Source organism: Micropterus dolomieu, linkage group LG18, assembly GCF_021292245.1.
Source record: "Micropterus dolomieu isolate WLL.071019.BEF.003 ecotype Adirondacks linkage group LG18, ASM2129224v1, whole genome shotgun sequence".
NCBI classification, from domain to species: Eukaryota; Metazoa; Chordata; class Actinopteri; order Centrarchiformes; family Centrarchidae; genus Micropterus; species Micropterus dolomieu.
In genome coordinates this window covers 16,828,493-16,851,465 of record NC_060167.1, presented here as the reverse complement: position 1 = coordinate 16,851,465, position 22,973 = coordinate 16,828,493, and the positions used below count along the sequence as shown (strand labels likewise).

At 40.8% G+C, this 22,973-nt stretch overlaps 1 protein-coding gene across 1 annotated transcript; it reads right to left on the bottom strand.

Moving 5' to 3' along the window:
- Window positions 1-9,803: 9,803 nt before the first annotated feature.
- Window positions 9,804-22,150, bottom strand: slc6a1b (solute carrier family 6 member 1b). Its single transcript, XM_046076005.1, has 14 exons — window positions 21,731-22,150; window positions 21,300-21,431; window positions 20,954-21,054; window positions 20,325-20,434; window positions 19,710-19,842; window positions 18,782-18,916; window positions 18,271-18,374; window positions 17,639-17,763; window positions 17,149-17,261; window positions 16,664-16,795; window positions 14,720-14,822; window positions 14,398-14,498; window positions 13,971-14,138; window positions 9,804-12,265 (listed from the first exon to the last, which is right to left on the bottom strand). The coding sequence occupies exons 1-14, from the start codon at window positions 21,975-21,977 to the stop codon at window positions 12,152-12,154; spliced, it is 1,818 nt and encodes a 605-aa protein (XP_045931961.1). The 5' UTR covers window positions 21,978-22,150; the 3' UTR covers window positions 9,804-12,151.
- Between the last annotated feature and the right edge of the window lie 823 nt (window positions 22,151-22,973).

The window sequence follows — 22,973 nt, the reverse complement described above, 5'->3', positions numbered from 1 at the left end:
GCCACTCGCGAAGTGGCCGTCCATGACCGCGCCCCATCCCGTGAGTGAGGCGTCTGTTGAAATAATTGTTCGGCGACAGATCGCTCCCAACACGGGACCTTGGGACAGGAACCAAGATTTCCTCCATACAGACAGGGAACGAAGGCATCTGCTCATAACCCGTATCAGACGGAGCGGATTTCCCGCTGCTGCCAGGAGACCCAACACCCTCTGAAAGTGTTTTACAGTGATGGCGCGGCCTAACTGCACTCTGGTCACTGTGGACAAAATGGACTCGACGCGTGCGGGAGACAGGTGGGCCCGCATCGTCGTTGAGTCTCATACCACCCCTAGGAACGTAGTCCGTTGGGCGGGCGTCAGCATGCTCTTCTTCGCGTTGAACCGCAGCCCCAAACGCTGAAGGTGGGCAAGGATGACATCTCGATGCCGAACTGCTAACTCTCGAGACTGGGCCAGGACGAGCCAGTCATCGATGTAGTTCAGTATGCGGATGCCCTGGAGCCTCAACGGGGCCAGAGCTGCATCCATGCATTTGGTGAATGTGCGGGGGGAGAGTGCTAGGCCGAACGGAAGAACCCGATACTGGTAAGCCGTGCCCCCGAAGGTGAACCTCAGGAACTTCCTGTGAGAGGGACGGATGGAGATGTGGAAATAATGCAGATCTATTGTGACAAACCAATCCTCGGATTGGATGTGACTGATGATGGCGGTGATGGTGAGAATCCTGAACCTGAATCCTCAGAGATTGGTTCAGGGACCGCAGATCCAAAATCGGAGGCAATCCTCCGTCCTTCTTGGGAACCAGGAAGTATCGGCTGTAGAAGCCGGCTTCTCTGACCGGTGGGGAAATGAGTTCTATGGCCCCTTTCCCTAGCAGAGAGCGGACTTCCTGTCCCAACACCTGGCTCTGTTCTGCATGTACTGCAGTCCCGACCATCCCGCATAATCTGGGGGGGCGAACCCGGAACTGCAGCCTGTAGCCATCCACTACTGTGCGCAAGACCCACGGGGTCCCCACGGGGTCCCTGTCCGCCCGTGAATGATGGTCCTCAGATCTGTCTTCTCAGGCCCTTGGTAAGGGCCAACGCGGGGGTGGTGCTCTGTGTTGCAGAAACCGCTCGTCTAGTTTGCTGCCCACCGAAGGCTGCTGCAACGCCTGTGGCCAATCAATGTGCAGTTTGGCCACAGCCCGCGTCACCACTTCCAACAACTCCTCGTATCCTGGCGAGGGCTGATGACGTTCCGTTTCCCCGAAGTCATTCTCCATGCTAAGCACATCTAGCCCCATCAGAGCCAGATCGTGCAAGCCTCTCCGGACTCATACCTCGAGTGGGAGAAGCCGAGAAACGGGCTCCCGATCGGGGACGAGGAGAGGAGGATTCCGCAGACGAGGACCAGAAAAAGGCCTCAGCCGTCCCGGCACCAGCGGTGATCTCGTGTTGCGATCGCCAGGATCGGAGCCGCCGCGACGCCTCAGTGACCGCGGGGCCTGAGCCACGGGGGGAGCGCATCCGACCATCCTCTTGAAAGAGAGCCGCTCGAGACCGTCGTCACCGATGCAGTTCGAGTTCCCTCGAAGGGGAACCAGTGTGTTCAACCCCTTGTATCTTGCTGTGAGGTGGTGCAGTAACCTTTCATGAAAGCAAACACATGTGAATCACTTCTGATTTCACAGTGTTCCCAAGGCGACGACTGTGGCTGAATCCCAAACAGAACTGTTAATTTCTCTCTTTTTGCTTTCTCTCTTCCACCATGAAAACACTCTTAATGTAATTTTAATCTTTTTGTAAGTTGTGTGGGTTGTACTCTTCAGATAATGGTGTCAAGTACATCATGTTTCTTGAGAGACACAAGCCCGTTACCAACCTGGAGCACTGCTCCAACCTGCATCATGGGGTGATGGTTCTTGACAGAAAAAGGAACACTAATTAAACCTTATTCAGTGATAAGATACGATTTTTAGACTCCTACTTCTGCCCATTACGAGGCTTTAGCACAGGGTATCCTACAGCATCGGCTCAAAAACATTTTTCAAGATTAGAGGGACACTAAGCATGTCAAAGTGCTTTGCAATATAAAAAAATAATTAAGAACAGAAAGAATAAGCACAATAAGAAGAAGTAAACGTAAACATTTATGTCCATCATTTATGTCCAGCTTCTCCAACGTTCCACCTTTTCTCACTCTACCATATATCCTACACGGGTGGGTGGAATATGTGTTTTCTTGATATTATGTATACATAGTCTTGAACCATTTTGTTTTCTCCGCTTCAGTGTTGAAGAAGATGCCACAAGGCAAGGGCACTGCCTCTGAGCTTTGACATGCACTGCACCGCTATCGCTACTGGTGCATTTGGTGATAAATGTGGCGTGGCAAAAGGCCCTGGACTGGAAGGGATAGTGTGGGTTCACTGGCTGAGGTGCTGGCATGGCAATCACTCACTCTACCTAAGAGAAGAGAAGAGAAGAGAAGAGAAAAAATTTGACTAAGTAAGGAGAGGAAGAGAGAAGAGAGAGTATTGAGCTCTGTTTGGGGCTCTTTACTCTTTTGTGCCAAGAGAAAGGAACTGTTTTCCAGCTGGAAGTCATGCTCCCTGGTTTGTCACACAGGCCTCCTCTTTCTCCATTCATCACAAAAACACAGAGAGGGTCTGAAGAACACCATTTGGGTCAAGTCTCATACTCCTAATTACCTGCACATAAAGCTGATTTAAAATTATTACTATATAAATTGCTGTTGCAATTTAAACACCATAATACATGTAACTGTCATCCTGGTATTGCTTTTCTCATTACCATTTTCCTGACAACATTTTGACCACATATGGTCTTCCTCTGTTTTTTGCTCTCTGTTTCTCTATAAGCTGTTAGGTAGAAGGTCAGATCCCGGATTGTAAAAGGGGTGCCACAAGGCACTTTTCCCTCTTCTTTGACTATGCTAAAACATTGTGCTAATTGGGCAGTATCAATACTTTTAACCTTTTCCTGGTCAGTATGCTCCTGGATCAGTGTGCAACCTGTGCTGTTACAGAGACATGCTGTGTCTTCCTGTGGATGTTTGTATCATGGTGACTGGTTCCACATCATCTTGTTTGTCTTGTTTAACTAGTACTTTCATCCCAATCTGACATCAACGTAGAGCAACATGTTCTCACCCACAACTTGTTGCATATGGACGCTTGGTCAAGACCACTTGGCGTCACTTTTTAACGCACTGGGTACCCCATTAGTTTTTTTGCGGGCAGGGCTCCGCGGTGAAGTACTTACAGTCAAGTTATCAATTATTAATATGCAACATGTGGTTAGAGTGTCTAAATAAAACACATAGTGTTGCAAAACAGTTGCAGTTTGATTAGTTTTAGCCACCAAAGCTACTTGGTTAGGGTTAAAATAAGTCAGTTACATAGTTGCATTACATATATCAGTTTGCTCCGTACATACGTACATACTTTACATAGCTTAAGTTAAAAAGAATCAACGTTAACTTAGAGAGAGTCTGTGTCTGAACCTTGTAGCCTCACTACTGGGGTCCCACAGGGTTCTTTTCTGGGTCCCCTCATCTTTTCTCTTTTCACCTAGTCACTTGGCCCTTTTATTCACTCACATGGCTTTTCCACAGCTATGCAGATGACACTTAACTAATTCTGTATTTTCCCCAGTCTGAACCTTGGGTGGCAGCACAAATCTCTACATGTCTTGCTGACATTTCTCTGCACACCATCTGAAATACAACCTCGACAAGACTGACCTGCTCTTCCTTCCAGGGAAGGGATCTCCCAACCATGGCATCTTCATTACCATTGAGAACTCTATGATGTCCCCTGCTTTGACAGCAAGGAACCTGGGTGTGACACTTGATAACCAGCTGTCCTTTTTTTCCTCTTCGCTGCGACAACCCTCTCCTGCAGATTCATCCTCCACAACATCAGGAGAATACATCCATTCCTCACCCAGGAGGAAACACTGATTCTGGTCCAGGTGTTTGTCATCTCTCACCTGGACTATTGCAACTTGCTCCAGACGATCCGATAATGTGGCGATCCGACAACTGCAGCTCATCCAGATGCAGCAGTCCGGCTGCTCTTCAAACTACCCAAGTTCTCCCAAACTACACTGCTCCTCCACACCCTGCACTAGCAACCGGTGGTTGCTCAAATCCGATTCAAGACATGGGCACTTGCCTACTGTGCTGATTCCAGCCTATCCACTACGCTTTGCTACTTCCAATCAGCTTGCCTTCAGCTACCGCTGAACAAAATCACAAATGTTTGCTGTCCTGGCTCCACAAGTACGGAAGATACTCTACACATCTTTCATCGACTGAAACCTCATCTGTTCAGACTGCACCTTGGCCCATAAAAAACTAAACAAAAAAGTTCTTATTATTTCTAAATGTAGCACTTGAAGCAGTTCAAGGTTATTTTTGGGTTGTATCCACAACATTGAATGCACTTATCGTTAATCGCTTTGGATAAAAGCGCTGGCCAAATAAATGTAATGTAATGTATGAGTATTTTATCTGTCATTCAGTTTACTGCATTGCATATAGCCATTGTAACCTTGTAAACTGTGTTTGTGAGATGTTTACTTATCTAGTGTAAGCAATAGGCCCCCTCACCACAAACTGATGAAGATTCAAGTCACTCATCAGACGTGACTGACATTCATATAAAATTGTATTTTTGAACAGTATTTTTGTAGAATTGTAGTTATATCAAATGGAAGAAGGGCCCTCAGCCCTGCTAAAATCAGAGGGGTTTTAAGGTCACAGTAGTGGTGAAGTCCTGTGTCTACAGTCAGGCTGCAGTCTACCGCTAGATAATCATGAACATCTATTGATTCAATTAAGTCTGTATTGTGTGGAGTGAATGGAAGTTAAGGTTAAATTAATGTCTTCAATCCCATTTTCTCTTTAACAGTGTACACCAATGTGTTGGAATGACAGCAAGAATGGTCTTTTTTCACTCCAGTGATGAATACAAATTCTGTATCACTTGGACGCCATTTCAGATGGGACAAACATGTGTCACCACTCTGTGTTGTATTATGTGTGTGTGTGTGTGTTTGGTTCAGGCAGGACTTGGCAGGGTGTGCCGTGCAGGCAATTAAAACTGCTCATTAATGCTTTGTTAGACAACACTCAAGCTAATCCCATCATATGGCAGTCAGTGATAAGGGCATTTGCTTCTCTCAGTGCCTGTCTTTCTGTCAGTCTGCTGGGAGCAGATATGCTATCAGTGGCCCATTGTAAAGGTGAACAGAAGGAAAGCCATGAAGGCTCTCTAATATTCTGATTCAGCTTTGGTCGGCTGGAAAAAAGGGATCCTAGGCAAAGGAAAGGCCTGCCAGGGTACACTAGGTTAAGCCTTTGAAGGTTTAGGTTCTGTGTAATAGCTGCAGACATCTGAAAAATTCCTCCAAATCAAATGACAAAATTGTGTTGTTTGTCCATGGCCTCTAGAATGACACACAGAAGCATTTTCTGATCTGAGGCCCCTGTCAGCAGGACAGCATCATTTGTGCCAAAACCATTACCAATCAATGTTAATACGTAATTTTATGACTTGAGATGACATAACATGACATGGTTAAGGTTTGGTTAGGTTTAAAAAAACAGCTTGATTAGGTTTAGGGAAAGATCATGGTTTGGGTTAATTTTACTTAAGGTTATATGGAAACATTGTAATTTGGGTTAAAATGACTACTTGGTTGAGGTTAGGGAATGAAGAAGTAATGAAGTAATAAAAAAGTAATAAAGAAGTAAATGAAGAATGCACAACAAAGCCTGTATTTATTGTGGAGACTGAAGAGAGCCAGTCTCCCACCACCCATTCTCACTACCTTCTACAGAGGAACAATTTAGAGCATCCAGACTGGCTGCATCACTGGTATGGGAATTGCAAATCAATCAAATGCAAGTCCCTGCAGCACATAGTGAGGACAGCTGAAAAGACCATAGGGGTCTCCCTCCCCCCATCCAAGACATCTTCCTGGCACGCTGTGAATGCAGAGCCTCTGCTACTGTAAAGTACCCCTCACACAGTGTGTTTGTCCCTCAACCATCATGCAGGAGGTTCTGCAGCATCAGGACCAGTGCTGCAAGGTTCTGCAATAGGATCTTCCCCCAAGCTGTCGGAGTCCTGAATACCCTGGAGCCACCCAACATCTCACCCCCATAATCATCTACCCCCCAAATAAAAAAGGACTCAAAAACACACAAGGACTGTGCACTGTCACTTTAAATGGACAATGAGTAGTAAAATGCACAACTGTGCAATGACACCTTATTGGCTTCTGCTCAAGTCAGTTGCACTACCTACTGTCTATTACACACCATTTTCTGCTTACTGTGTAATGTTAACATTTACTGTGTATTGTTACGGTTTACTGTATAGAGTGTGAATCGGGTGTGTTACTCTGCCTATTGTAGAGTGTTGTGATTTGTTATTGTTAATTCTTGCATTGTTTATGCACCTTGGTACGTAAGAAACAACATTTCATTCAGCTGCATACTTTGCGGAAGAATGACAATAGAGCTTGACTTGACTTGACTTGATGGTGGTCACACCAACATTGATGGTTGGAAAATGGGGAACGAACAGTGAAATTTTGATATCAACTCCAATAACAGGGAAAGGACTGACTGAGTTTTCTTCCCCCAAACTCCCATTAATATACCCATCTAATATTATGTGCTGTCTCCTATTGCGTAGTCAATTGCATAACCGCACTGCATCTTTCACATGAAACAACTCTGGAAAAATACAGCCTTGCGGCTATTAGAAGAGTAAATAGAGTGTTATTTCTTTTTCTTTTTGGTCCCATGGTACTGCGCATTTCAGCACCCAATGATTATGATGCGATTGGAGAGTGTTCATGCTACTGGGAGCCTTGGCCAAGCTAGCATGAAAGGAAAACAGATTAGCATTTCCACACTGTGTGTATTGTTGGGGCCCCAGAGCTGACTTCTGAGTTGCTACTACCTCTGCTAGACTGGAGCTGTCAGAGCTGCTCCGCTCATTTCTGTGTCATAACCACAGCTAACACTTCTACTACTGCCATATGCTCAGATGAGCAGACAAAGACTTATATATATATATATATGCATACTCATAATGACACGCATGTATGCACACACACACACACTCACACGTGCTCAAGTCATTACCACTAGAGTACCACTGAGGGTGTGTCCGACCATGTATAAAATCACTCTCTTTCTTACTTTCTAAATTTCTCTATCTCACCCTCACACACACAAGCACAAACAAACAGACACACCTTTAAATTTAAACATTCCCACTTTTTGGTATGTTTCCTTCAAGGAGGACACTCAGAAACATGATAAAAACCGTATTTGTTTAGGGGGTTATTTGTTGAAAGTAGCAGTATTTCACATGATCAAAATCACCTATGAAAACCTGATGCCTTGGACTTAATAGCTAGGTTTACCTTTTTTTCATCTCAGATCGTAGGATACATCTTCCCCTCCTTTTCTGAGGTACCAGCAAGAGAACAGCCATACAGTGGCTGGTGCCTGGCTGATATGTACAACTAAGCCAGGTACCAGCACCAGTGCTCACTAGATATTTGAACTGAGGTGTTATTCAGGGAAATGGCTGCAACAGCTGAGCCGTCAGCACACATATAAAGGAGTCCACATAATATATGCATATATTGATGTTGGGCTCTGTGTCTACTGCAGTTTTTGGAGGGATGTTATTATGGTCACTTCTCAATCTTTGCTTTGCTGAGCTTGTACATGCTTGCAACGAATGATGATGTCAGAGCCAAGATACCAATTATAAACTCTCTACATATTCTGCATTCACATAATTATCTGTTCGACATCATTGGGCTGACTGAAACGGCACAAAGCCTGTGCTAGTTCAGAAAGACAACTGGAGTCTGCACACAATACTTGCTTTATATATCCACTGCTTCCTGCATTAGAGTATTTATTTAAGCAAGTCAGTTCTCTGCTCAGACATTTGATTTGTCTTTTGTCTGCTGCTGCGCTGGTCGCCTCAAAACTCCACTGTAGCAGTCACTGTGTGGTCTGAGTATAACGGCGTCAGTATGCTTCAAATGAAGAAGGTAATATGAAATGTTTGACCACATCTAAAGGCAAACCTTTTTATACCTGTTCCAAATGGCCACAATCAAAGGTGGGGGAAAGGCCTGCTGTCATATAGAGGGAAGGGGCACAGCAAGGACAGCTGGATGAACTGGTACAGTCTTTTCCCCTCCAGTTACTCCACTCATTTTGGCCTGATCTATTTTTTTCATCTCCTCCTGGCTTCTTCCCACTGTCTCCTCCAAGACTTATGTGTCTTTTGCATGTCTTTGTAGTCTTGTTGTAAAAAATTGTACAAATGAGCACAACAGCAAACTTGGTGTAAATGAATGAACCAAAACGAGAATGAAAGTGTTTTCATCTGTGTTAAGTGTTTCAAGTCTTAACAAGCACTTAATTCATTTGAAGCTTACTGTAGATTTCCTGGGTGGGGCTGCTATTATTGTCACTCCCCAATCTCTGTTGTTTTTAGCTTGGCGTATCCTTTTGGGGAGTGACAAGGTCAGAGCTTTATCACCAGATACCTTCTCTCTATATATAATGCATTCACATCACACATTCATGTCTGTTCCTCGGGTGTTGTGCACTGCAATTGTAGCTGGATAAAGAGATATCTTAGAAGACACCCCAGTTCAAAAGGTCATACAGTGAGGCAAAGTAAATCTGTAAAGAAACTACAATATTGCTCTATCAAATGTGCTAAAAAACATACAAATATATATTCAAGCCTCTAGAATAATTGGAGGAAAAATGACCTTTTTGTGGATTGATAAGACAAAAACAAGAATTAAAATATTTCATTAGTGTGTGTTAATTAATGTGATAACTAATGTTACATAAAAGAGACAAACGAGATTTATTTTGAGAAAAACAGAGCACTGCATATTTTGAGATTACTGTGCTTCCCGCTGACAACTGTACAAATAAGTAATCCAGACATGTTATGTTATTTAAAGAAATGTATGTACAATGCTAGGATTTTTAATGTTTTGATAAATTCTTTAAAATAAAGATGTCTACACATTCTGTACTTCTTTCTCACTGTGCATATTGTGATTATTTGGTGGCTTTTTGGATTAAAATAAATGTAGGCTAACCACTGCATAAAAGTGCAGTGGGATGGATGGTGCATTGTGACTGGGAGGGATTGGCTGTCAGCCAGGATAGCTGTAGTGTCTGTGCTGGCACAGCTCTCAGTACAGGTGTTACAAGGGTATTGCTGTGGCAAGAACTGTTTTGTCAGAAACTATCAGCTAAGTTTACAGAGAACATCTCTTGCGGAGGGCATATTCATTTCCACTTATGTAATAAGTCGATTAACATTAGCATAACACTTAGCAGGTCAATGTCATGTTAAACCAACTCATTCAACAATGTAGCAAGCATATTTGAAGAGCATTTCAATACCTTTTAAGTCAGCACATGTAGCTATTCATAGAGTCACATCCAGTTAACAAATAAAAACGGTATTTGTACTTTCTATAATTAACCTATTATATCTATTCACCATTGGCTTGTAAAAAATATTTTTTATGCATCTAAAACCAATTAGACACATATCTTGTCAGCACACCCAACAGAAAGATTACATGACACAGACATTATAATCTATAGGTCTTTATTTATTTTTGCAGAGAACATATATTGCAATCATGCTTTTTCATATAACACCATCTAAAGACATTTATTATATTTTTTTTTTTTACATAGAATATTTTACATTAGGCCCATGAAACAGCTAGAAATATACAAAACAATATTCTCTGACTAGACATCTCTATTACATTATTATTATTATTATTATTATTATCATCATATCATCTTTATTATTACTCTATTCTGTTATTGTAATGATAATTTTTACAGTTGAGAGAGATATGTGCTTTAGTTTCTGAGATAATAATATTATTGCAGAAAACAGCAAATAATATCACTTTTTTTTGTTCAACATTTAGACAAAAGAAAAGAAAAACTCAGGTTGTACAGACATTCACAGACACATGTATTACACAGTCCAGTTTACAACATCATTCAAGAGAGAAAACTGCAGTATGGTAACTTTATACAAAATTTACGGAACCCTTTGTCATTGCACGTTTTAATGCACATATCTTTAAAAAAAATATATTTAAGTAAAAGAAAATAAACGGGCCTGATTCCTGTCGCATGTAGCTGCCACAGAAGCACATTTTCTTTATCCTCTTTCATAGTAATACAGTGATGTCAGTGGTCTGTCACAAAGTCAGCTTCTACATATGTTTTTGATATTGCCAAGCAAACTTGATATGTAATAATAGGTTTTTTTTACTCTATGAAAAGGAGTAGTTTTAGTGGTGTTGGCCTATATAGCATCTGGCTATATCCTCGTGTATAAACAGTGCTTTTTCTGGCTTTGTTCTCTGACTAAGCCAAAGTTTCTCTCTCCTAGTCTGCTATCTGAAATCTGCACTCGCCACAGGATAGAAACACACTATGGCTCCTACTAAAATGACTGAGTGAACGCCATCACAGTTCATTTACACTGAAAGAAATTATTGAAACTGAATAGCACATAGAAAATAGGAAACAATTTGGATCAGCTTTCGAGGGTGCCCGAGTACGTATATGTAGTCTTTATACTGATTTGTGTGTTCATGTTTTGTTGCTGTTTAAGGTAGCATGTTGGATTAATTGAATTGAGAAAATGGCTGATTTTTTAAAAAATACATCATTAATTGTTTCAGTGTATAATGGTAGTATCTGAGAGAATTTGGTCACGTCCACCTTTGTTCCTGAGAAGTGGGTTACTAAATAGATATACAAGTAAACGGCTCCAGTCAGAATAGTGGTAACTATTCATTCTCACAGTTTCAAATATAGATCAGAATTAGCATTGGCGTATTGCAACCCAACTCTGTCTTTACACTTAACTGGTTGTCAAAATCTACATTTTCCAAATAATGTCAGGCAGAAATATTGTACACACAGTGCAAATGTGGGATTTCTGTATTGGTTAGACCTACATTTTTAGAGGTGGTAGTTTACAGATCCAAATTGTGCTTGTAGGCGGATGTTGTCTCCACTACTGTACCCAGTTTCTCTTTAGAGAGACAAAAAGGGATGCTTGAGTTAATCCATATACAGCCAGCGGGTTAAAATTCTGTACCAATCTTTCAAACTTGAGTTTAGATTTTGGTCCTTCTCACTCTCACATATAGAAAATGACCTAAAAATGATTCTACAAAAAAGATTCAGACAACATACAAAGTTATTGTTCTTTAGAAAACAAAGAAACAATTATAACAGTCTCTTGCTATGTATCCTATGTAAGTTATTTTTGCTGTTGTCACAATTTTCAATTGAGCCAAAAAAAAGTGTGACGGTTCAAAATTCCATACTGTGCTTGTGCTTTTCAAAGGTAGCCCCAGACATGGGTGGTAAACATCATAGAGGAACTGCAGGATCCTCCAAGGGAGTGATAGTCTGTCTAAATTATATTGTACACATACAAGCAGATTTGGCCTTACCTGTTGCACATCCCCATATTGTCGTTGCCTTAAATTGGAAAATATTCAATTTTCACTTTACAAACTTTCAAATTGCATTTTTTTCACCTAATACACTGCATTCATTTTAATGTATTTATTTCATGTACAAGCAAAATTAACCAATATTTTTTCTTTGTACAGTAATTGTAGTTTAGTAGAATAATTAATATCTTCAGTAGCACAATACTATTGAATCAACGTGGGCCTCCAAATTTAAATTATATATTCAATATACAGTAATTTCCTAAGTCACATTTGCTTTTCTAAGAAGACTAACTTTTTTGCATAATGAAATCCATGATATCACAACAATTTTGCTGGGTAGTTTGTTTTTCCTCATAAGTTTTATAACTCTGTATTATACAAATAAACAAAACAGAAAAACCCCTAAAAATAACTGTGTAATCAGGTTGGTCTCACGTGTCCCCAGGAGGTAGGTGAATAAAAGCAGACATGGAAGTCTGGTGGTCGTTCCCAACCTTGATTACGTTTCCTTCTATGTAGATTGCCAGTCTGGCCGTCGAGTCAGAGACAGGCAGAAGTTTCTAGATGTAAGCTTCCTCGTTGGCAGGGTTCTGACTCTGGTTTTCTGTCTGCTGGTCAGGGCCATTTTCCTGAGCCTTCACCAGTACGACAGGCTTGATCATCATCCGCAGACGCTGAAAGGGAGAAGCACAGAGAGGAGCAGTAATACCGCTGATATCACACAGCTGAAAAATACACTGATGGTGTCGAAATTACAATGAGACACACCATTAGTAGGGACCAAACAGCTGCAAAGTTTATGATCGAACCCATAAGCTGTAACAAAACACACCAGCTACACAGCTGTGAGCATTATGTACAGTATGTACAGCCTCAGGCTCTGAGAGTAAACTTTCTACAAGATACTCTCAGAAAAGATTTTTCCCAGATGTGATATATGGTTATATAAATTAATACAGCCTAAGATATGGCTGGTAAAGAAAAATAAAAGCCGATAGTCATGGCAATAACAAATAAGCCACGAAACTAAATCAAACCATCTCAAAGTTGGTCCTTCTTCCAAATGTTCTTAACTCTGGGTAGTCTACCGGGATCTGCTGCACAGTAGGCATTTATATGGAGTGTTTGTGAAACTAAGGGTCCGCCTGGGTGCAGAGCACTAATCAGCTGGCTGATTGCTACAATTTGACAATCAGCCATCAGCTGGTACTGCAGGATCTGACACCTGCACATCGCGTCTGACAGCCTCTGTTGCACTGCCTGCAATTATGGCCCATTTATTCTGTCAGTGGTGGCTATAAAGCTATATGGTAGTAACAGTAAATGTAAATGGCATGCTGGAAAAGGTATTATCTGCCATTGATTAGGATCATCAGATCAATAAATGTGCAGTGTATCATTCTGCTGCATACAAATGGGTATAATTTAGTGAGATCTCAGTGGCTGGTACAGCAAAAAATTGTTAACAGAACTAATTAGAAACTCTTTTACTAATCCTTTTATCACTGTTCTACTCATCATGGCAATTTATTACTTCTTTACCCAGTATGCCTATGTGCTTGCTCATTACAAAGGCATTTAATCACAGTACCGTTATAATGCACAGAGGAAAACCACACTGGGCTAAGCTGAGCATTTTATATCCAGTGATAAGAGTCTCTTTGCTGCAAAATTACATTTCAGGTACTACGTTATGTAAGTGCCATTATGTAAGTGTTGTAAAAAGTAAGTAAAGATTATATAAATCCTCGAATGAGGATATTCTGGTAAACATACTTGAGCCAGACTGTCGGTAAATATCTACAGGGTGACCTTAAATGTTCGTTCAAGCTGCCCTCCATGGTTAAAACAGATCTCCCCTGTAAAATCCTCAGGGCTTGTTTGTCGCATTTACATTACATTATTCTTACAAAACAGGGACCACAGTAGTGAAAACACTACTGTGGTCCCTGTGTTGGATTTGTCTATCATGCAGTGCGTTTTAATATGTTTGAGCTAAAAATCTAGCATACCGAGTAATCGACTTGAAACTCTTAACAGAGTTAAGAGTCTGCCTTGCTGTCGACTGCAGATTAAAATTCAAAATAGCTAATAAATGTGTGCAGAGTTCAGTGCTGGGTACAGTGATGCATTTGTTCTGGGGAAATCTTGGTATTTATATACTAATTTACCTACATTTAGATGTAACAATTCCTTAAGTGTTTGTATATAGATCATACAGTATTTAGATTTAATTTGCATTTGCAGTTAATGTGTACTTTTTCTTATAAGCACTTTGTAACTCCACATGCGTTCTTTGTAAGAAAAAATTATTAACTGTGTGTAGTGTAGTGCAAGTATTCACTGACTATTAGACTGAACCAATATTGATCTTATTACCTCTTTATATGTGCCTTTGAGTGTGAGGAACATGTAGCCCATGTAGCCTGGGATGAGGGTCATGGAGGAGAGGGCCATGCACCAGCCAACCCCTTGGCCCCAGGCTGGGAACACATAGTCACCCATGGTGAGGGGAACCATCTGCACTGCACTGAACAAGAAGACTCCCTGGACAAGACGGACAAGAAAATAGATCTCAGCAACTTCAAGCATCATGGTCACAGAGAGTGTGAATGCAATTAAATTCTAGGTTAGCCTAATCTGAAGTATTACTGTATATAAGGATTATAGCAATCATTCTCAATACATAGCTTCACCTGAGACCTTATGAGCCTAAACAATGTCCATGATGGGGTGTTACTTTCCCTGTTGGTGTCTGGAACATTGTTAGATAAATCCATCCATGTTACCCACAGATAACACTTACAGCCACAATGAGCGGAGTGAAAACGACCCAGCAGGCCTTCCACCACAGACAGGGCCTGTAGCCAACCATTTCCTCAATGTTGTCATAGAATTTGTTTGCACCTGGAACCAAAGCGTAATGAATACATTTTTAATTATTTGTGTTGCGTGACTATAGATCAGTTCGTAATTTATGATCTCAGATATGTTTGTAGTCTGGATCTTAGACGTTAAATCTTGAGGTTTTAGTTTCCAATAATTTAGCAACAACAGACGAAAATATGCAGTCCTGTGTTTAGATGGAGACAAAACAACATTTAGAGGATTACAGAAGAGTGGCTCACCATAAAACCAGGAAATAGAGATGCACTCAAAGAAGACCAGGAAGAGCAGGCACATTCCACTAGCTGAATAGTAGTCGAATAGCTTGAACACATACAGTCCACCCTACAAATGGAGAGAAGCAGAAGAACAAAAGAAATGAAGATGATAAGAGAGGTGAAGAGGAAACCATCGAAGAAGCAATTATAGTATTGGATGTGCAGGACTAAATCGGTCAAGTGGAATAACACCAAGGGCGAGAGCACCAGCGACTTTGGCTGGTGAGAGTTAGTGACGTCTCATTGGTGAGGACAGTAAGAGACAGTGCTAAGACTTCCTTGGAAACTGGGGCTGTGCAGCACAGACAAGACCAGTGCAGATCAAGCATCTCCTTGAAACATTTCAAGTCTGTCTACAATCTCTTGCAGCTATCAGGTCGTTACAGAGACCAGCTCAAAGAGACCTGCTACAGTTTGTCAACTCTTACTCTGTGAAGCTTGATATTCAGTATTTTATCCTGCCTAGAGCAGAGATAAGGGTAGCTGCCTTATTCTAACGGGGCTCTGCATGTGGTGTGATGGTAATCCAGTTGGGCAGAAGTAGAGGGACAATGCAGGGTCTTCGAGTGTCATTAGTCAACATGACCTTGGCCTGCAGTGATTCTGTTGTTTTTAGCTTGCAATTTGGCAGACACAAAAGCATCATTGCCAAGTTTTTGCTGATTGCTCCCTCCTTTATTGTTTTTTATTTTAAATTGTGTAATTTTGTGGGAAAATGATAAGGAAAAAACATTTCTTAACATTGTTTTTGACATACTGCACTCAGTGTAGTCTGAATCTGAAAGTTTAGAATTTATACCAATCATATTAAAATGTGGTTCACTGAGCATGTTATCAATGCTAAGATATGCTGATATCAATGGTGGAAGATAACAGTAGACCAATACAATTAAACAAAGATTCTAACTTGTATTTTAATACAAAATGAACTAAACAAATTTAGTAGTTAAACAGCATTTTTAATTAGAATCTTAATATGTTTAAAACTGAGTTTCTATTCCTCTAGGAATTTAAATGTGCTCAGCAAATTTCATGAGCAAATTATAAGCTATTTTATGATGTCATTTATTATTTTTTCCCCCAATTAAATGGAAATTGTGGTTTGATGGTGGCGCTAGAGGCAAAGTCAGGGGGTCACCAAAAGCATTAAGATTCATCCTCCATGGATCATGGATAAACACAACAAATTTCATGAAAATATAGCCATTAGTGATACCATGTCATGGACATAAAGTGTCGGTCAAGGGTGCATTTTGGCCTGATGGTGGCGCTAGATACTATATCAGGTGGTCCCAAAATTCATCATTGATAAAAATACAGAATTTCATGGCAATCTGGCCGGAAGGTGTGAGACATCGTGCTCTCGGCCAAATGTCCTCATCCTTTGGTCCGGCAGCTAGCAGGTAAATAAGTGAAATTAAATCATGGCTTTGAACCTGTTTCAAGTTGTTTCATGTTTGCAGACTGAAACATGATGCTAAATGACCTGAAACACTTTGGCTAGGAACTACAGTCTCAGAGGAAGTATGACACCATGACCTTTTTACATAGAGGCTCTTTGGATTTCAAATGAGGGCCACTGTAAGGGCAAGCAGAGATAACAATGTAGCAGATTACTGGGACAGCTGCCGATGTCACACCACTGGTGTCCTGTAGGATGCTTACATGTCTGTGGGAAATGTTTTATTACCCTGTGACAATGCCAATATCAGAAATGTAAAATAGAAATGTGAGATAATGGTGTGGTTACTTGATAAACTGGAGAAATGCAGACTCATTTTTGACCATTGAATATTGCAACAGATATCAACCTCATTCAGTTGGAGGCTGTTGTGAATGTCTTTGATCTAACTACCCAGTAATGTCTCTAAAAGCTGTTAAACTATCGAACAAGAAAGAAAAATTTACCTGTGTGATGTTGGAAAGTCCAATGATGTAAGAAACAAGGCAGACGACAGCGATGAAGATCTCTCTGCGGTTTCGGAGAACTTGAGGGAATTCATCAACCAGTGCAGTGATGAAACCTTCCACAGTGCAGAACTGGAGAAAGTGCAGAGTCATGTCAAAACAAAGTTATATAATACACTCTTGCCACAGTAAAAACAGTTGGTCAATTTCTAAGGTTTAGGATTGACTTCACGAATAAAGAGAAACAGCAACTATTGCAATTTTAAATTATGTTAAAGTACGCAGTGTAACATCGCAGTGATACACTGTGAAGGTTTCCACCCTGAAACAATACAGTCCTGACCTTAAACATGAACATTTTTATTAGTTTATTTTATTTTTGCCTTTATTTGTCAAAGCATTTCTTGACAGAAGCTGGAGCATCAGCATTTGCTATATGAATATGGTCCAAAAACCTGAGACCATTTGTGTTGGGTTTTCTTTACCTGGCTGTCAATTCCCAGCATCAGCAGCATGGAGAAAAAGAGTATGGCCCAGAGAGGAGAAATTGGCAGCTGGGTGACGGCCTCAGGATAAGCCAAAAATGCCAGGCCAGGTCCTGACAAAAGACAAAGACATGGTGATGTGGACACTAACAACAAATGAGCTGTGCAATTATGGCAAAGAAAATCTCAGCTATAATGAAAGTAACTGTAATACTAGATGAAACGCAAACATTTCAAATCCAAAGTGTCCTTGGAGGAAAAAACGTGAGTACTGAATGTCAAAGTAAGTATTTGCAAAGGAGTGTTTAGCAAAATCACTGAGTAATGTCCTTTCTAATAAAACCAGAAAGTACTGACATATAGTGCCAAGCTAAAACCTTCCCTTTCTGACTGAAAGAATAACATCTTGCAATTTCAAGGGCTAATTTTCGCAAGTATCTCTTGTCTGCGCCTATTGTCACTATCGAGTTTCAACGGTGATTGCAATTACCTGAGGCTGCCACATCAGCGATGGGTCTCTTTGTTACATTGGCCATAAATCCCACAATAGAGAAGATGACAAAGCCAGCGAACATGCTAGTGAAGGAGTTGATGCAACAGACAATGACAGAATCTCTGTAGGGGAGAGACAAAGCACAAGGCAGCCTTTGTCACGCCAATATCAATTCCTTATCAACCCGTCACACATTGTCTAGAGGCATAGGGGGAAGGGACGGTGGAGAGCCATTTTGCATCCTGCAGCAGCACAGCAGCTGAATACATTTATATTGACCTGTTCGTATAAAATGGCAGTGAGCTCAAGCTGCTTCAAAATAGTTGGAACCAAAGATTTATGTAGTTGGGCTGCAGACCAGTGTTTATCCAACAACGTGACAGAGGCTGAGGCAAACCAAACGCCTGCACCTATGAGTGTCAAATGTAGAGCCAAAATAATGAAATGACTGATACAGCTGGAGGCTCAAATAGTCCCAAAATAGAAGGTACAGCAGACACCATGTTGCCAGGAAACCAAAAATAATCCTAGCAAGAGACATTTGCACAGTCTCCTTCTAAAAAAGATGTGTGACAGTGTTCATAATGACAGTGTCATTCATTTGACATGAAACATAACAAATCACCTACCTGTACACATTGTTATTGAAGGTATTGTAGCTGCCAAGAGCTATCAGAGAGCCTAATCCCAGCCCATAGGAAAAGAAGATCTGAGTGGCAGCATCCAGCCACACCTGCCACACAAACATTAGAAAAAGAGGTTTACATGGTGTAGATGTAACTTGTGCAAACTTGATGCTAAATAGATTTTTTATAAAATAAAGAAATTGGAAGGGATTCATTTATTTTACTGACGATATGACCTCTTTTGTGACAGGGCTGATCAAGCCATGTGTACAAATGCATCATGTCTCTTGTAAACCTTTTATGTAATGGCAGGAACCGGGAACAATACTTGTTCACCTAAGTGCTATCTTGTTACACTTGGTCCTATCTGATGCACTCTGATTCCATTGCATCCCATCTTGATCGACTTAACTCAGTAAGACCTCGCCTTGTCTCTCCACACCTCGTCTAGCTTCATCTCATGTTCTTGTTGAGCTTTAATGATGTGAGAGAGCAGGGGGAGCAGAGAGCATACCTCAGACTCCTTAAGTTTGGCAAAGTCTGGTGTGATATAGAAGAGGATCCCATCAATTGCACCAGGTAGAGAGATACCACGACAAAACAGGATGAACAGCATAAAGTAAGGGTATGTGGCTGAGAAGTACACCACCTGTGGGAGACAAAGTTATTGTTAGAAAAGAAGGAGATGTCTATTTAAGCCAAAACTAACTTTAATATCAATCTGCTACTGAGCATTATTTTATTTGGAATTTGTTCTGCAAGGCAACAAAACTACAGAAGAAGTGAAAACTGCTAAGTTGTTCAACTTAACATGAACAGCGTTACAGTACAGTGGCACCATCCACACAGCACAGTGCAGCACAGTGACCCAGTCAGCCATTCCCCAAAGGCAAAATGACCCCACAATGGTCGGGTTCAGCACACTCTCGGTGCACTATTTCCCTCCTTATCTGAACTCATTTGGCACTGTGTTATCAACGTCAACACAATTCAGATCATTTGTGATAAAAATCTGCTGACAATGAATAGAATCAGTAGAGACACAGTCACTGATACAACTGCTATGTATAAAAATCAATGATAAATCTACCAATCGTAAACTTAGCAAACAAAGAGATAAAGAGTGAAAAAGGCTATTATCAATTGTTCTGGTTTTCATATAAATGTTAATTTATAATATAAGACAGTAAACTTCATGAAATCAAGATGTAACTTGATCTTTTAGAAGTTCTTTTTTAGTAATTTTAGCTTATCCTACAGTAAAACAAATTACAATTGGACAGAAACATTGTTAAGTGACAATATGTCATCCCTTAATTCAAACAACAATCCAACATGTCGTGCCTATTCTATGACCTTAAGATGATGCAAATTCAATTCATGAAAGGATTTTGGCTATCCATTTTGTTTTGTGTCTGCCTCTGTCCTCTGCTTGTACTTACTTTGCCAGTCCAGCTGACCCCCTTCCAGATACAGAAATAGACAAGCACCCATGCAATGGCGAGTGTAATAGCCAGTGGGATCCTGACCTCCCCAGGCTTCTCCAGACCATCGGTCATCTGGTGCATGTTACGTCTGCAGGGAAGGAGTAAAGTGGTCTTACTACAACGCACAAATGCATCCTTAATCTCATACACGCAGCACACATGGGTGCACACACAAATATGCATACACGTGCCTGGATATTCACAAAGACCCCTGTCCCTTGCTTTCTTTTTCACCCCTAAAGCTTTTTCTGGCACCACAGTAAAGGGAAGTCATGCTTGTATGCATGCATGTGTACATACAACTTGTTTTATTCACATTCTTATATAGGATTGTTTGTGGCCCCTTATTGTACGTACAAAATATTTCCCACTTTAGAAGTTTCTGGAGATACATGGATTTGGTGAACCATTGGCTTGTTAGAACTATGGTCAGAACCAAATGGCCATATCAGACTCTAACCCTGATCGTCATTATGCACAGTAGGGATCATGACCCTTCTGTGAAGCTTTAATCTGTTCACAACAGAGCAGTGTCCTTGCGATCTCAACAGACTCTTGTGTCTAGCTTACTCCCAGAACTCCACCACTGCGCTGGTGAGGTTTCTGTTGTCCGCAATGCTGTAGTTGGTGTAGCAGCGGTCTGTGTTCCAGGAATTGCCACAGCTCTGCCATGGCAGATCCTGAAAATTAAAGGGAAAGAAAGATTTTTAAATATCACACAGACAGCTCTTTTTAGATGGACCTCTCTCCCACCACCGGGTCCCATTCTTTCTGGCTGTCGAGCAGCCAAGACCATGATACTCATTGAGATTTCATGCTTTATTCAGCGTAGTAAATGCCTTATAGCCAAATAGCATTTATCAATACCTTGTGTAAGGCACTAATTATGTGGGAAAGGAAGTAATAAATGTCATACCCTGTTAAGGGCCGCGCACCCTTATGTAAGAGGTGCTGGCAAACAGAACCTGCCACATAACTTAAAGGGTTACTATAAAAATACAACCTGAGCAAAATAAAAGAAGAAACACACAAACAAAGAAGATTTAAAAGGACGTTTGTGTGAAAAGATTTTCAGTAAAAATCAAGTAAACTACTACTACTTTAAGTCCCCCTGCCCCTACATTTTCAAAAGGTATTCATATCCTATTATTATATTGTTTTATTAGGGAACAGCATTCATATGAATATCAAATACTCACAGTAGTGAAGGAGTTGTACAGATAGTAAATAGCCCAGGAAATGATTACAATATAATAGATGTTTAGCCAGAAGGATAAAACAGCAGCAGCCAGACCCACACCTGAAACAATGGTAGAGCACAGGCATGATGTTAAATTGTGCTGAAATATTTGTTGAAATAAAAGGAGAAAAATAATATGTACGGCATGTTTGAAAGTTTTGGTAGATCACGGAGGATAAGCCTTTGCCCACTGTTATGTAATTGAAAAGAGCACCAATTTCTGACTTTGCCAATGTCTGTTAATCAACTTGGCCTTCACGAAGCAAGCCCTTAACATAAAAAGTGTAGAGTCACGGTCTTTTTACCTTTGAACATGGGGGCCAGCTTCCACACTCCAAGCCCTCCAATAGAAGTGTACTGACCAAGAGCCGTCTCCAGAAAGAACAGTGGCATTCCAGCAAATATGAGGGTCAAAAAGTAAGGAATCAAGAAGGCCCCTGAATGAGAGGTAAGAGGTAAAGGCGTGTAAGTGAACGTAAATCATGAACTGTTAACATTCATCATAATCCAGATAAAATATCTGGTAAAAATTTGTATTTTGTTTCACACTGCGCCCAGATCATTGCGCAAACTTTCGTTTGTGCGCAGTTACGCACGCCTTAGATAGGAAATACATTTTAGATTTATTTCAATTAAAAACCTCCGGGGGCAAACTGGCAGATTTTTATGTCGAGATCTTTGCTCTCCTTTAGGTACATGGATGAATGAAAAAAAAATGCCAAGAATTCCTGATTACCTCCTCCGTTCTTTCCACATAAATAAGGAAATCTCCACACATTTCCGAGTCCGATTGCGTATCCGACACAAGAGAGAAGAAAGTCAAATTTCCCACCCCAGGTCTCTCTCTCGGGTATCTCATTTTTCGTCTTCTGCACTTTCACCACCAAGGTTTTGGGTTTGTCGTTTGGCGTGGTGGTGGGCGCGTCATTCACCGTCTCCGTTAAGACATGTCCGTCCGAGGCTTTGGTCCCGTTGGTGGCCATGGTCACTGTGAGTGTTGGATAGTCCTGACCAGTGAAGAGGAGGGGGTTTCAGTACCGGTCCAGGTAAACAGATTCTCCGTCCTGTACACCTAGCTCCCAGATAACACCGAGTAGAGACGAATAATCGGGGTAATACGATTGATAATCAAGAGCAGAAGCAGGGGCAGTTGAGCCGCGGTCCAACAACCCTGAAAGCATAAATATATGTATAGAGTTAAAAATACACTTGTAAAAAGACAGAAGACATCAATTAGGTGAGATAATTTTACTTGCATGCAAATCTATTTGTTGAAATGTTTTCTGCAGTCGAAATGTCAGGTCTTGATAATAACAGACGCATTTGCGTAATTCTTTCTTAATTGTTAGACATTACAAAAACAATCTGTGATTCTGAACTTCAATTCAAAAAAGTGGAAATATAAGTGAATTAGTTTTCTGGGGAAAAAAAGATTAAATTTGAGACTAAATTGTGTATTTAGTTGGGCATTTGACTGGCCTGTGATTAAAAATACGTTTAAAAATATCAGTATACACGATTATTGCAAGCATCCAGTCTGACTGCATGGCATTTCTTCAGGGGAGGAAAGAGAAAATGTGCCCCACGATCCGTGAACCCCGCAAGATCAAATAAAGACTTGTCATGCAATAAGAATTACTTTTAATTGCCTGGAGTGAATGCATGTTAGCAGAAATTTAGAGCCTGCTCTTGTCCTTGATAGATTATGCTCTAAATTCACTGGCCCACTTCCTATTGCTGCGGTACAAGAGATGAGCAATTAAACACATTTAGAAGTCAGACGCAAAGTTAATGTCGAATTAATCAACTGGAGAAGCTAATAACTCCTTGGAGGTTTTGAGTAGACATTTTCATCAAATATCAGTTAATATAATAAAAGTATTAAAACAAACTATTAACTACACCGTTTTTCAAACAACACAATTTTAGCAATTATTTTAAATTTTTGAAAGGCACAATGAACATCTGCTCATGAAGAC

Excerpts from the sequence above, each read along its gene's own strand:
- slc6a1b (XM_046076005.1), bottom strand. The coding sequence starts at position 21,977 with ATGGCCACCAACGGGACCAAAGCCTCGGACGGACATGTCTTAACGGAG. Across the intron at positions 17,764-18,270 it reads TTCAATAACAATGTGTACAG|AGATTCTGTCATTGTCTGTT; the intron begins GTAGGTGATTTG and ends TCTCCCCTACAG. Across the intron at positions 16,796-17,148 it reads TGCTGGGAATTGACAGCCAG|TTCTGCACTGTGGAAGGTTT; the intron begins GTAAAGAAAACC and ends CACTTTCTCCAG.